Source organism: Rissa tridactyla, chromosome 7 (genome assembly GCF_028500815.1).
Source record: "Rissa tridactyla isolate bRisTri1 chromosome 7, bRisTri1.patW.cur.20221130, whole genome shotgun sequence".
Lineage (NCBI taxonomy): Eukaryota > Metazoa > Chordata > Aves > Charadriiformes > Laridae > Rissa > Rissa tridactyla.
This window is the reverse complement of record NC_071472.1, coordinates 15,520,630-15,536,866: the sequence shown is the minus strand read 5'-3', so window position 1 is coordinate 15,536,866 and position 16,237 is coordinate 15,520,630. Positions and strand designations below refer to the sequence as shown.

Here is a 16,237-nt window from a genome sequence, read left to right as displayed (position 1 = left end):
CTTTGACTTCAAAAAAACCCACACCAACATTCAAGGGAGGAAAAAAAAACACAACAGAAAAACCCAACAGAAATATCCAGTGACAGCAGAAGTATGAAGGACACATTCCACAGAAGCGAACAGGAGTTACCCATACAAGCTTCTTTCTCACTACTCTATCAGTCCCCACCTCAACAAGTATTTATAAATTTGCCTGACATATTGTGTCTAAAGCAAACACAGATAATGGTGCTCCAGTGTTCACTGGAGTAGTCCCAAGAGACTCGTGCTCCTCTGGTGTGACTCCAGAAGTATGTCAGGTAGCATTAAGGCTGTCCTCTGCAGCAAGGTGCAAGGAGGGGGCACGCTTTCTTCCCACTGGCTTAGAAGCCCCCCAGTGTATGACTGAGCAAGGATTTCTTCCCATGCCTCTCTCGTCGCTTGGCCTCTTGGCTACATTGCGATCTCAGAGCAGCAAAATGGGACTAGAGAAGAAGTAATGCAAGCAGCTGCCATTCCTTCCTTAGTAGCTAAAGCACACTTTACCTCACTGCCAGTCAGGAGGAGCTGTATATGGTGAGAGAAGGGTCAGAAATTGGGATAATGGTATTTCCATTACTCACAGGTGCATGCATGCTAGATGCCAAGTTACATCCCCCACGCAGCAGTTTTTTAATTCTGTTTAGACCACCTGCATTTTAATCGACTGCACACTACTAACAACACAGCATCTTTAAAAATGGCCTCTATATCTCTCCCTACAAATAAGGGGGCATATGGTATTACTACGGCAAACTCTGTTTAAAAGTCTCTAAATACAGCACAAGTTACCTAAAATTGTGCTTGTGAGAAGCTGTCAGAACTGCCACTTTGGAGGGGAGAGACAAGGTATGGTAGTGGAAAGACAGATGGCAAGTCAATCATTATCAAGAAGGGGACCCTAATTACCCAAGAATAATTACAACATATAATCTACACCTGCCACCTATCCACCACTCCCTTCAATGTGAACCACTTTGAGGGCAGGCTGCCCTGCTCTATGTTATTTTGTGCAATGACAAATAGTCTCCTGGTAATGCAATAACAATTTAAAGTACCTGGAATGATAAAATGGAAATTATTTTTCAAAGGCATAAAATAATAGTGAGCAAACCCCCAATGGTAAATGACTGCTTGTTATGGGTCATTTTATATCACCTCATGGTACACGTATACAAAAAACTTTATCAGAACCCAGGTTTCACACTCCTTTCTCCATAAAGATTTATGCTACTCTAAAAAGTGGCGTCCCCATTACACGAAACCTTGGTGCAAACCATGCCTCAAACACTGTGGGTCACCTCTGGTGAAAAAAAATACTAAAGCTAGTGAAGGTCTAAGAAAGGCAACTGAAAGGACTATAAAAGCACTGGATGAGTGCAGAACTGTGATTCACCTCGTCCTTCAATACCAGAACTCAGCACACCGAGTAAAACATTAGTTTAAAACACATTTAAGAAAAGGTAGTTCTGTACGCAGGAAGTAGGGAACTCCCGGAACTTGCTTTCCTAGGAAGCTGCAGAGGCAGACAATATAATAAAGTTCAAAAAGTGATTAAACAGATTTATGAATACCAAATCCATAGCGGGTACTAAAAGGGATGCTTTAATAGAGCAACTGTGGGTGATGGGAACTTACTGAGGGATGTGCTGAAGACATCCAGACTTGTGTACTGCGCCTCTCCAGCAGCCACTACTGGAGGCAGGACATTCTTAGCATCATTTCTTATGCTCTGACATCACTGGAGATCTCATCTGGAACTAAAGAGGGAGCCTGCACCGACGAAGAGCTCTAGCAACATACAGGGCATAGATAAAACCACTGAACTGCCTCAGCAGCAGAATTAAGTCTAAACTGAAGTCTAAATGCCAGCATTAGGACACGCTCCATGTTGTGAGGTAGTAGAATCATAGAATCATAGAATCTTCATGGTTGGAAAGGACCTTTGAGATCATCGAGTCCAACCAAACAACCTACAATCTCTGCCACTAGAGCATGCCCTGAAGTGCCACATCTACACGTTTGTTAAACACCTCTAGGGATGGTGACTCAACCGCCTCCCTGGGCAGGCTGTTCCAGGGCCTGACCACTCTTTCAGTAAAGTAATTCTTCCTAATATCTAATCTAAACCTCCCCTGCTGCAACTTCAGACCATTTCCTCTGGTCCTGCCATCATTCACCTGAGAGAAGAGGCCAACACCCACCTCTCTACAACCTCCTTTCAGGTAGTTGTAGAGGGCAATGAGGTCTCCCCTCAGCCCCCTCTTCTCCAAGCTAAACATGCCCAGCTCCCTCAGCCTCTCCTCATATGACCTGGTCTCCAGACCCCTCACCAGCCTGGTAGCTCTCCTCTGGACACGCTCCAGCACTTCAATGTCCCTCTTGTACAGAGGGGCCCAGAACTGAACACAGTACTCGAGGTGAGGCCTCACCAGAGCCGAGTACAGAGGCACCTCCCTGCTCCTGCTGGCCATGCTATTCCTGATACAAGCCAGAATGCTGTTGGCCTTCTTGGCCACCTGGGCACACTGCTGGCTCATGTTAAGCTGGCCGTCCACCAGCACCCCCAGGTCCTTTTCTGCTGGGCAGCTTTCCAGCCACTCTTCCCCAAGCCAGTAGTGTTGCTTGGGGTTGTTGTGACTGAAATGCAGGACCCGGCACTTGGCCTTATTAAACCTCATACAGTTGGCCTTGGCCCATTGATCCAGCCTGCCCAGGTCCCTCTGTAGAGCCTTCCTACCCTCAAGCAGATCAACACTCCCACCTAGTTTGGTGTCATCTGCAAACTTACTGAGGGTGCACTCAATCCCCTCATCCAGATCATTGATAAAGATATTAAACAAAACCGGCCCCAAAACTAGGCCCTGAGGGACACCACTGGTGACCGGCCGCCAAGAGGATTTTACCCCATTAATCACAACTCTCTGGGCACGGCCATCCAGCCAGTTTTTAACCCAGCGAAGAGTACACTTGTCTATGCCATGATTCGCCAGCTTCTCCAGGAGAATGCTGTGGGGGACAGTGTCAAAGGCCTTACCAAAGTCCAGATAGACAACGTCCACAGCCTTCCCTGCATCCAGAAGGTGGGTCACATGGTCATAGAAAGAGATCAGGTTGGTTAAGCAGGACCTCCCCTTCTTAAACCCATGCTGGCTGTCCCTGATCCCTTGGCTGCCCTGCATTTGCTGTGACAGCTTACTCAAGATGATCCTCTCCATGATCTTTCCTGGTACCGAGGTCAGGCTGACAGGCCTGTAGTTTCCCGGATCCTCCTTCCGACCCTTCTTGTAGATGGGCGTCACATTAGCCACCCTCCAGTCATCTGGTACCTCCCCTGTTGACCAAGATTGTTGATAAATGACGGAGAGAGGCTTGGTGAGCTCTCCCGCCAGCTCCCTGAGTACTCTTGGGTGAATCCCATCCGGCCCCATAGACTTATGTGCGTCTAAGGTGCAGAAGCAGATCATTGACTACTTCCTCCTGGACTATGGGTGGGTTGTTTCTGCTCTCTGTGCTTATCTTCCAGGTAAGGAGGCTGAACACCCTTGGGGATAGCTGGTACTACATCTTTTCCCTCAATAACAGAGGTGCAAAATGCAAATGCGGTGGTTAACAGGTGAGGTCAAACAGCTGTCTGGCATAAGTGGTCACAGACTTGGAGATGGCACATGGTGCAGCTCAGCACTGAAATACAGGTCTAGCTGGGAGACAGAGGGGAGAAGAGGAGGTGGAAACCTGGGTGCAAGTCATATAATACTGGGATTGACAGATTTTAAGAGGGACAGGCAGAAAGTTCAGGGAAGAGTTGTGTAGTTTAGGATGGATGTTTGAAATCAAAGCTTGAGGTGGCGTGGTGTGGGAATTCTAGTAGAAAAAGAATAAGGAAGAAGGCAGGAAGAAAATACCCCCTAAAGACATTGCTATTTCTTTGATTTTTGCTCTAGGACTGATCTTTTCTCAGTCCCTGCCTACACAAATGTGCTATGAACTTGACAGACTGTCAGCCAAGTATTGTAAAGCAAGCTATCCTGCCACTGATACAGCTGTCACTGTGTTAAGTCCTTGATACGGTGGATGTGAGGCAGCTTCCCAAATGTTAAGCTTTTGAGTACACCCACTCCTTCTAGAAAACCGAGCTAATTCAGTCAGAGCTGAGGGTTCGTTCAGTTAATAAAGTGTTTTCATACCTTCAAACATCTTGTATGTTAACAGTTTAATTAAACGTGCATGTGCACACATGCACCTATCCTTGTAGACAGACCCTTCTCCTAGGTATTGCCTGAGATGCTCCACAAAGAAGGGAAATCAGAGCCCTCCGGGACCTAAATTTCTTTTCAGATTCCCAGAATACAGACGACACGTTTAGAAGTAGCCCAAGCTTCCTACCCACACACGTCTTCTCCTGCTAGCTTGTCTCGGTCCTCATCAGATGGTCTGTGCTTCTAGGGATGGTAAAGTCTGCCATCTTTTACTAAGAGTGTGGATGACTTTCCTAAGTAATGCCCACTGTCAGATTCGCTCTGGTTATGTGGGTGTCTCTCCAACAGGCATGGAGAAGTCACAAGAGACTTGCAATTACTGGTCATAAATTATAAGTTTCATTTGCCAGCATCATGAGAAAGCCAGCAATTTCTTTGATGAACAGACATCGATTCTGATGTTCACAAACCTTCTGAAAAGCTGTCTGATGGCAGAGATATACAAAAATGAGGTTCAGGGCAATTTAATTTTAGTTGTAAAAGACACGCTTGCAGCTAAGCCATAGTATGACAGTGAGAACTGATAAGGCTGTTCCAGACAGCAGGAGGTGGAGATGAGTAAACTCCTTTGCCAACTGCCAGATTGCACGTCTGACACATTGCAGATGTAAATCCAAGTAACTCAATGGGGAGACTACACTGAATCACACCCGCTGGGGATGTGCCTATGTCTTCAGAACAAGAGGTAGTAGGAAGAGAGGAAAGACAAGTTCCTTGATATAAACTGGAACAATTTTATGCAAGCCAGGAGCCTCCCTTGGTTTCTCTCTGAGGCAGCCTGGAGCATCATGCTTGTCCCTTTGCACAGGCACATGATTTATTTTTTTTTTCCCTTCTTTTTCCCCCATGTCAAAGCTGTGAAAGCCAAAGTTGCTCTGTAAAAACATGCATCTTTGCTGGAGAGTGACATTATGAATGCAAAAGGAAAGAGAAATATTTTTATTGCTTCTCTGTGAAACATGACAGTGTTTAGATCCTGAAGAAAAGGACCTGGGGTTTTGGTGCTACCAGCTGAGATATCCTAATCATGCATTTCATCTTCTCAGAAAAAAATAAAGAACAAAACCCAAAACTAGAGGAAGCTCAGAAATGGATTAGATTCCTTCCAGGAAGGGGAAATTTTACAGCTCTGTCAAGATCAGATATACCTCTGGGAGATGCCCTTCCATCAAGCATTCGCCACTGGGCTCAGTCCAGAGGTATTAATGAATAGTGATATTCAGCAGGTTGGATTAGGTCATGTAATGTTTCCTGCTGGCCTGCAAATGCAGCGTTGTCATCAATCCATGTGTATTTGTATACTGACTTCTGAAGTGCGGTTCATTAGCCATAATTATACATTATGATACCCTTGCAACACAGAGAGTACTAGTGCTTCAGGCATCCAAAATCTTAGGCCGAATCAAGACACAAAACCCAGCAGTTTTGATTTTTGTTCTGTTGCTCAGACCCCAAATCAAACTCCCTCCAGTTACTTCTGGGCATAAACACCACAGCAGAGAACCTTCTGCAGTGAGTCTAGCAAAATGCCCTAGGGTTATTCACACACGTAGCTCATCTGCAAATTTAGGTACAGAAATTCTTTAAATCTCAGGACTCTTCAAGACACCTACAGTGTTCAGCACTACATGGTCTCTAGGCTCTTCTATAATACAGCAGCAGTTCACCTCAAAATGGATATCAATTAGGCTATTTAAGGCTTTGGGGAAAAAAAAGTCTACTATTTAAAAACACTTAATACTCAGCTAAGAACAAATTGTTACACATATCTTGTCATTTCAAGAACTCAAACAATTTATTTTTGAGCATGTTCCACATCTTGCCAAACCTACAGCCTTAGGCTGTTGAGAAAGTTCAGGACGAAAAATTGAAAGTGTAATTAAAAAGCATACAACAGGAGGAAAAAGGAGAGAGGGAAAAATGATGGTGTCTGCCACATGCACAGCACCGGGCTGTAATTTTTTCTGATTTACCATCTGGAGTTGTACTAAAGAGTTATGAGTCATACAATGCTTGTGTGGTCAAGTGTCAGGACCAGAGTGGCCCTGCAGCAGCTGCCAGAGCACAAGCTGGGCTGTTGGACACCATCCCTGCGTCCCCTCCCTTGAGATATCAGAGTCACAACTTTGGTCCTGGACAAGTGGAGAAGGAGCTGCCTCTCAAGAATTAACTTAGCTGGTTTGCCAGTTGGTAGATAGCTTTAGCCCTGAAGCAGCATACAAGATTATCACTACCTCACTACCTTTTTTTTTTTTTTTAAAGGAGAAATGGGTTTGGATAATTAAGAGGTGTCCCTAGCTTTAAAGAGGCACCACGTACAGAAGGTATATCAAAATGTACTCATACCGTGCTTTTCTGCATGTGCCCAACCAAGTACCTCACAGAAATGTGTAAAAGTAAACACATGCAGACTGCTCTAATATTATGGCCTTCAGCCTTAAAAAATAATTTTGGAAATAATCACTGTGTGATTATAACTTTATAACATGTCAAGAGCGGTGTGGGATACAGAAGCCAGCAACACAAAGTGTTTGTAAGACATTAGTTCCCCCTCTTCATGAGCAGTTATGCCTGCATTTTGTTTTCCCTTTGTGCTCTACCCTGGGTGCTGATATTAAGATTTCATTCTTTAAAAAATGATTAGCAATACAAGCAGTTCTTGGCTGGTAAATTCTGATGATAACAAAAGACGTAATTCACAGGTTTTAAAAATAAACTGGCTGTAAGGCATGTGATTACTGGATCCATAAACATTCAGTGTTATAATAACTTTGCTGGAACCAGGCGGGTTTTTGATACATCTCATTAGGCAATGTATTTTTAACACAATAGGAACTCCCATTGCAAGCTCCCCTTAAGGCTTTCTGTGGGATTTCTTCTAACCTACTAACAAATTTAAGAGTTTCTAATAATCAAAGAATCACCAGGACCATACAGACATTACAAGTAACCAGATGAGACTTTGAAGACATTCAGAAGCCTGCCCTTAATGGCATTCATCTCTCTGGCTAAGCAAACGTAAAATCCTGACCCCAAGAGAGGGTTTAGTGGAAGGCAGCCATCCTGAGTAGCCACTGGAGATTTGCTACTGTAGAGACACAAACTGATCAGACCCTCTGCTTTCTCGAGGCTGTTAAATTAAATCAGGGCAGAAAACTTATTCCTTCTATCACAAGGGGAAAATTAGTTTTGCCCCAGAAACGGTACTACAAAACACCTCAAACATCATCTTCAGGGCTGTGGGACTCAGAAGAGGGTGCACCCCTCTTCTCCAGAAACATCATCAGAGTTTGGAGCGATCTGGATTCTTTCTACCTTTAATATACAGTTAAAAGACCTAAATGAATAAACACATCCATTTACCATGAGCTAAATCCAACTTTTGTGGTTTCTAAGTAGTACTTTCCATTGTAGAAGCTTTCGGAGACTTTGTACACATGAATTTAAGGAGAGGAAACTCCCCTGCGGAGCTCTGACCCTCTTGCATCAGAGGACAGGCACTGAACAGTGGTATCCCAGAAGGTAAAAGGCTTTTCACTCTATTCTGTATTGCTACGATTCGTTTTGGGTTTGGTTTTTCTGTTTCTCCTCAGTCACAGTGTGGTCCATACCCTCTGTATAAGCAATAAGAGTTAACAAGGAAAGATTTGGGATCGTGGCACTTACTCGGAGTGTTCAGGAGACGTGACTTCTTGCAGTGGTAGGCTGCCTCCTGTTCGCAGTACTCTGCACTGTTTATCACAGCTTCGAGCTGCTCTGCACTGCTGTTGTAGTTGAAGGACATGGTGTATGGCTTCTCCGCATTCGCTCCTTGGACTCTGGTTAGCCCTGTGTTGTTGTGCTGCACTGCAGTCCAGATGTTATCTTCTGTTAAATGAAAAAGGAATGAACGGGAAGTTAACAGCAAAAAACTCGCAACAAGCGAGGAACAAAAACCCAATTGAAATCTAATGCTTTACTGCATTGGAGAGAGGACCAGCAGGACCCTGGGCTCCAAAATGGTCACCCTGTGATGAGGACCTGTTACAGGTCAACGTAGCCCACAGAGCTGTTTCTCCCTGAGCCAGCTTGAGCAAACACTACGGAGCCTGCTGAGCAAGAGAGAAACTACAAGCTTCCTGGGAACAACGGGAGATTTTCAGCATCTTCTATTGCCAGGTACATGAAGAAAATTACATACGTTGGATTTGGCCCCGAGTGAAAAGACATAATAATATGGCTCATGGTAGTAACACTCATCTTCTGCAAGCACAGCTGTACCTGAGAGTACAGTCCACGTTATAACAACAAATGGCAGTGGAGTACTGCGGCTGACGAGCTCTCACAAACTCACCACAAACAGAAACCACAAATTCTTGCCAGAAAGATAAAACTGAGAGTATGTTTCTTACCACCCAGCTGGAAGTCAAATCACTTATTCTACTCAGTTCTCAGATTTTTCTACATATGAGTTGAGTGATCCCCTGCTTGGATGGTGGTACAGAACACCATATGACTCGGCATCTGTAGTTAACCGTAAATGTTGATGCTTTTCCATGCTGGGGAGCCCATTCTCATCTCCTTCATTACATTTACTGTCAGACCAAGGGTGACAGAAAGGAGAATCTAGGCTTAAGCACAACCCGCACCATCACAACCCAGCTCACGGCCAGCATCAGGGTTGGCATGTTAAGGAGAACATCACAATTAGAAGCAATCAGCTTAGCAGGGAGGCTGTTTCCCTGCTGGTTCTGGTGAGATAGCAACAGCCAAGATAACAAGGACAACCTGAACGGCCAATCTGATGAGCTGACCCAAAGTAAAAGGCAAACTCTTTAACAAGGATTCACAGGACTGAGCCCTGCACGTGGTCTGCAACGTTATTAAGAGTCACACCCAGTAAATTCCCTCTTTATCCCTGCTTGCCCAGGGAGGATACAAGATACTGACAGGGCAAAAATTTAAGGAAGTAGATTTTAATCATTTCATGAGAGGAAGATTTCAATCTCACCTGCAGAAACCTAGAGACAGTTATGGAGGAAGAGGCAAGATCTAGACAAGAGATTTATATTTTGTTACTCCTGCTTCAACAGGGAAATCCCAGATAACACTAAACCAGATCTTTTCTAAACTGATCTTAAAAACTGTGCATTTAAATATTCAGATGGTTTTACCAGATTACCTGCTCTGAGTTCTTGGAGAGCATGAGCTTTCCAGTTACTCCCCAGTACACTGGCATGACAAGCCCAGTAACTTTGTGGCCACTGTAATGCACTGCATTGTGTTGTTTTCATTGAGCTACAAATATCCCACAGATTACTTCAGTAGAACTCTAATAGGTGTATAAAAATCCTAAATGGACTATCTGTGCAAAGACACTCAGATGATTTAATGGACTGCCATTATGGAGGCATTCAGATGACAAGCAAGTAACAACAACCATCTGGAGACGATTTAAAGAGGTCTGTTCCAAGACCTGGCTGCAAGTTACGGAGAAATTACTCTTCCAGTAATGTATGGCATTAACTGTAAGGACAGTTTACGCTCAGCAAACCATACATTCGCTCACAACACTCTCATCATTTCTGTGATGGCGGACAGAAAGAGTTTGCACATGGATCTGTAATTCTGTGGTTCTTGTTGCGTTCAGGCTGCTGCTTGTGGGTCCTTTGAGTTGGAGCTCAATAAAACACTGCTGCAATGCGTGATACACAAAAGTTAGATTAAAATCACAAGAAATATTACAAATTTATTGCTTGTAAAACCTTCCTCAGCGGTTGTAATCACAGTCAACACTGTAGCACAATACCCTGCACAGTCCTGTACAATATATTGCTTCCAACACGATATAATTCAATGACTTCATAACACATATCTTGTATATCTGAAAGTAGTGATCCTTATCAGCCAGAGTCTCTCTGTTTTTTCTTTTGTTCTCTCAAGGATCGACATGAAGAGAGTGGATGTTTCAGAAGCAGCTGAGGGTAAGCTAGCTTTCCTCTTACAGAAGATGGTAAAAGTTTAACCCCTGTCTTCACTGAAAAATATACTAAGACGACAAACATCAAGTTACTGATACTGTAAAGCCAGATGTAAAATGAAGAGATGATGAAACAAAGCGGATGCTGAAATTCCAGATGAGCAGTCATAAGCTCCTCTGCACTGAGAGTTACTTACAGAATTTTGAGAAATTGTAACAAAATCGATGCTCACAATAGTGGCTAAAGGGCTGCTCAGGAAGCACAACAGCCTAACGCTAGAGCTTCAGAGTGGTTAGCACTACTGCTTTCCAGGCTGCGTACTTGCACACCAGGACAGGTGCTGTGTGGGTACTTGAAAAGCCAAAAGTACCAAGATCTAGTAATTTAGAAGCAACGAAGGATTACAAGGAAAAATGTATTGAAAGTAGCACAGCATAAAACGGTCTGCCCAAGAAATGTTCAAAATATAATTAACTGACATGTTTGAAATGAGGTTGGACAAGAAACCAATTAACAAGTGTGTTGGACAAACAACGCAACAGGTCTTTCTCTTACTTTCCTCTGTGATTGTTCATTAATTTGCGACGGTCTTGTTGTCGTTACAGCTGCACTCAGCTGTCCCTCTGAGATCTGAACTTTGACATTCAAGACCTGCTTTTCTCCGCAGGATCTTTTAGAAATGAGAAGCTAACTGCAGATATTCAACAGTTTGCAAAGGGAAAAGAAAAACAAATCAGGTTTCTGTCTGTACTCAAAGTAATTGTGATTTAGCAAGAACATGAGAACAGAGTGTTAACAAAGTAATGGTGGAAGGGAAGAATTCTGCAGTTACATTTCAGACACTTTCTAATCTACATATGCCTGATCTGTTACACTTACTACTTTTACAGATCAGATCTGTGCTCTGCTGGTCACCTCAAAGGTACCCTTGATGCTCTGTCTTTGAGGCAAAGGTAGCCGTCAGTACAGCTTCTCAAAAAAATATATACGTTTGGCTCACTGATCTAGTGAAATGAAAGTCACAGCCACCAGCGAGCATACCTCCATTCAAGCTACCGCCATTCCAAAGTTTGTTTCTTTCCCCTACGCGCAGTTAGTGTAGAAAGAGCACAGAGAAACATATCTCCTGCTACCTTTTCCATTAAAAAAAATAGAAAAGAGAAGAGAAGAGAAGAGAAGAGAAGAGAAGAGAAGAGAAGAGAAAAGAAAGGAAAAGAAAGGAAAAGAAAGGAAAAGAAAAGAAAAGAAAAGAAAAGAAAAGAAAAGAAAAGAAAAGAAAAGAAAAGAAAAGAAAAGAAAAGAAAAGAAAAGAAAAGAAAAGAAAAGAAAAGAAAAGAAAAGAAAAGAAAAGAAAAGCAATGAAAGCAGCTTTAGAAACTTTGCAATAAAGGAAGTCTTCAGATTAGAAGGGCGGCCCAACACCCTGCAAATACAAGACAGAAGAGCTGGTGACAACAATGTTAGAGGAGGAAAAGGAAGAGACGTGTATATATTCAGCCATCTCAGACATGCTTCTTCCCGCTTCCCAGGGAAAGAATGAATACTTCCATTTTAGAAAGAGAGAAGTGAGGTGTAGAGAGGCTAGGTAACGTGCACAAAGTCATGCACAACCTGCTAGGAGAATAAGGGACTACACTCACATCACAGTAAAAAAAAAAAAAAAACAAAAAAAAAAAAACAACAAAAAAAAACAGAGACAGTTTCTTCTTTCAAAAGGACATCCCTTGGTTTACAGGCTCAGCAAATGAGCCTGAAAACAATTTAAACTTTAGTTTGCTTTGGACAGATTGTGAGAGCCAACGCTGCTCCCTCGGGCATCTCAGATGACTGAGGGAGAAGTAACTAAGAGCTGGAGGGAAGTAAATTCTTGAACCATTCCAAGACAAGAGCAAGACCAAGACCATGTGCACCTGCTTATGTAGATCAGAAAACCACAAAAAAATAACCCCAACCTTTCTTTCTTCTGAAGACTCTCACCATGTAGGTCAACTCTTGGGTTCAAGCACCATTTTCTCCACCTCAAGACCGGCAGCATTTAGAAAAATATACCATTTTATCAAATTCACAGGCACAAGTTTAGCTAGGGCTGCACCTGCAGTACAGCCGCCTGCTTCAGAATGAGATCAAGGAATTACACCCTTACAGCTCAATCAGCGTGTACTCTGAAGTCTACTGACAACAAGCTGGCACCTTGCATTTCATGCGTGCTTCAGGACCTATAGAAGCAATGTCGCTGCAGTCTGGTCATGCACACAGATCACTACAGCTCTGCAGCGCTGTAGTGCAACAGCTGTTTGCTACTTGGCTCCAGGACTTGCACATGCCTTTGCAGAGGCATACCTCTGCACGGATTATGCCTACGGCTTTTGAAAATGGGGCTTCAAATGCTCTTCCTATTTCGCAATATGAGGATTGTTTGGTATTTTTTTTTTAAATCTTTATTCTTTTTGGTTTTGTTTTCATTATATTTTTAGGCAGTGACACTGTAATCGTAGATGCAAACCAAGCTGAGCGCCACTGGCTCCTTCTAGCCATTTCCATAACCGGAAACTGTTAAACTAGGTAGATAAGGCTCTCTTTTCCTTTATTTCAACAAAGAAGTTATCATTATCTTTTTACATCTGTCCATACTATATGGTTTTTTCCTATTTACTCAATTTAATGAGCTCTCCCTGCACTTGTGAATTTGCAATTGGAGTGAAAGAACTGTTCTCTAGGCAAAGGTCACTGTTTATTTTTACCTTCTATTTTTCCACTTTATTATTTTATTACTTTCTCAGCTTGGTAAAATTTCAAACCACACACAAGCTGAAAGTCATTCAAAACCCAGTAGGAGAGGGCAGCCACATCTTCTACTGTATAACCTGGAATAGTTAAACGCATCCTTGAAAAGCAGATTTCCTAAATGCTTGTTAAATTGTTCCATAATTCAAAGGTGGCAATGCTTTAATTTCAGGGTAATGCAACAGCTTTATGACTTTACAGTTTTATTTAATGGTCCAATTTACTAGGATATTATGCTGCCTGTATTTGGTCCTAGGAGATGTTTTTACAGCATGGGACTGCAATGCACTCAGCACATTTTAGACCCCCATTTTAGCCTCACCCATAGTTCTATCATCTTGCTGGAAGCCTCCAAGTTGCTTTTGACGGCACACAAATTAAATTGTGGGAAATTAGAGCAGCTGGAAAACTGGCTTTCAATGAGTTCTGTATTGTCTAATTCTCATTTTTATTCTTCAACTTGAAATATCTCTGTGGAGCACATTTCACCCATACAAACTGCATCACTCCTTTGTGATTTAGGAGGTTTGTCACAAAACAAGATTATTCAGACTGATTAAATTGCCAACAAGCCAAACATACGGTAAATGCTACATGAGAGAGAGAAAAATTGCTCTGAGAGCTCATATGATGCATTTGTTTCAGTGCTCTACATTGAATGCCAAATATCGTCCTGAAAGCTGTACCTATAACTTCAGGAGTAACCATACAAAAGACACATTCTCCTCCTTCAACACTGAACTGTTTAAGCTGCAGCGGCAGTTTAACCCAGCCGCTCTAACATACACCCCTCAAAAAAATATCAAAAGACAACTTCTTATCGCAAACAGCTTTAATTCACTGACTCCAAGGAGGTGTTTCCTGAGTCTCCAATGAAACACAACCTTTTTTATTTTTCTATCTACCTTCTTATTTTTTTTTCTGCTGGCTGACCCAGCAGTATGTGCTTTTGCAGCTTGTTTTGTGCTCATCAGCCTCCTCCTAGTTTCTGATTCAGCCACTTCCAGCTACTGCAGAATCATTGCATTTCCATGGAAACAATTCCGGGGGGGGGGTTTCCCGTCCCCCCAGTCCTGTGTGCAGCCCACTCTCCGGTGGTACTGGCAGACTGCACCTGCCCGCCTGCATTCCTCGGGGATGCCCACGCCTGGAACCATTCCCCATCTGTAAATCCTTCCTGGCAGTCAGTAGCCAGCACCAGGAAGGCATCACACCCCAGCCGCACATTCATGCTGTCCCAGCCCTGGCAGAGAGGGAAGAGCTGGGTTCCCAACTCTCTTACACCCCTGGTGATGAAGTTTGCTCGCTCTGAGCCCACGGTGCGAGGCGTCTCTGTCAGCAGAGTGACCATGCCAGGCGGCTCTGATGGATGAGAATGAGACACTTCTACTGCACCCTCATCCCCCATGTTGTGCTGAAGCCCAGAGATGCCAAACCATTATCCTGCCAGCCTACTTCTTGATGATCCTCTATTTCCATATATACTTTAATACAGGGTATCTACAACAAGCAGTGAGAAATATTGCTCTCCAAAACCAGAGTCACTGAACAACTACTTAATGGAAAATGGACACTTCTCCACCATGCTCACACTCGCTGCACTTGTGACAACAGTGCAGTCCTCTCTGATTCAGTCTCCTTCATCTAAGGTGAGTTTTGAGAGACTCATCTTAATCACTTTTTTGCTATTTCATATGCCTTGAGATGGCTCAGACATCTGCATGAGCCTGGCAGACAAGTGGAGCCCACAGGAAACCTGCTGTTCTTTTCATGCTGCCCCAGGACACCTGCAGGTTTCCAACATGGCACTAGACTCCCGTGCCTGGGGCAAATGGATCCAACTCCTTGTAACTGAGACAGCTGGAGTGACTTTTGGAGAGCCACAGCTTACGTCTAACTTCTGAGCACTGCAAATGTGGCAGGAGAGTGATTAAGTTGCAGTAACCCTTGGTTAAAAGGTAAAGGCTAGAGGAAAAGACCTACTCTTACCTCCTTCTATACTAAAGCTTCCGTGGGGGCCTCCTGCAAGTGAAGGCGGCCTGCAGGACTTCTGCTGTGATGGTCATCAGAAACACAACAATTTCACTAAAAACGGCAAGACAGCTGTTGACAGCACAATGTCTTTGACATAATATAAGCACTAAAAGTTTTTCATTATATAAAGTTCTGGAATACTTAATGAAAATTCAAAACAGAAATGTATAAATTGTCAGAACTGCAGTGCGCCAAAAGACCTGTAGTGTTTGAGCACATAAACTGTAAATCTTCAAGGGCTATCTTTAATCTAAACAGTATCAAATAATTTGTAAAGGATTCCCATTTATTGTTTTCTCCAGTGATAAAGTCAATCACAATTACAGACAGTAAGCTGTAAGGTACACTCATTAAAAAACAAAACAAAACAAAACAAAATGAAAAAGGCACTCCGAAAACTTCCTTAGGAAGTTCAAAGATATAAAATCTTACCTAGCTCATTCTAAGAATCTCAGGGAGTTTCGCCATTTAAGTTCTTGTCCCACAATTATGTAGCTGCAGGTAATATAACCAGAATTCAGGGCATGACCTCCTCCTCCTCCTCTCTCTTACTGCCTCAGCCAGAGCGGTGGCAGCCCTCCTTTCCATCTGAGAGTCTGCCAAGTCCACGGGAAACATAACAAGGGTTGAATCACAAGGTGACTTCTGTATCACTGTGATTGCTATACAAAGTAAAAGGAGATGATTTCTAATGGAAAAATGGATTAATAAATTATATAAGAAAATGATCAGAGATTTTTGTGTGGAAAGAAAGGGAAAGGTGGATGCTGTGGACAGTAATACCACCAGTTCCACGATTATGTTGGGAGCATAAATGGGGATCCCTACTGCAAGAACTGAGGTCTAGCCAGCTCTGCGTTGAGGTAGTCCATCTCTTCTTTACTCCAGTCTGTTCCTTGTTCCTAGTAAAGTGAGTAAAGCTGAACGGCTACAGTATTTTCCTCAAAAAGCTGTCCAAATATCATACTGTAAGTGGGACTATTCGAATATTTAGTATTTAGACTGTTTATACTTATTTAGACAAGTATTTAGACTGTTCAGATACAAATACAACTTGTATCCTCCTGAATTCAACCCTCTTCACATGTCATGGAATATGTACTATATGGAAGAATAAGATCTCTATCATTGTTAGCTGAATTAAAAAAAAAATGCTGGCATAATTTTGGCAATCTCCTTCAT

At 43.0% G+C, this 16,237-nt stretch overlaps 1 protein-coding gene across 3 annotated transcripts in view; it reads right to left on the bottom strand.

The window, feature by feature from the left end:
• Positions 1-16,237, bottom strand: part of CNTNAP5 (contactin associated protein family member 5) — a 300,020-nt gene that overhangs the window by 80,035 nt on the left and 203,748 nt on the right. For all 3 annotated transcript variants that reach the window (XM_054210191.1, XM_054210194.1, XM_054210193.1), the window contains exon 13: positions 7,944-8,144. In XM_054210191.1, the coding sequence (XP_054066166.1) occupies positions 7,944-8,144 (201 nt within the window). The remainder of the gene's footprint in view (positions 1-7,943; positions 8,145-16,237) is intronic.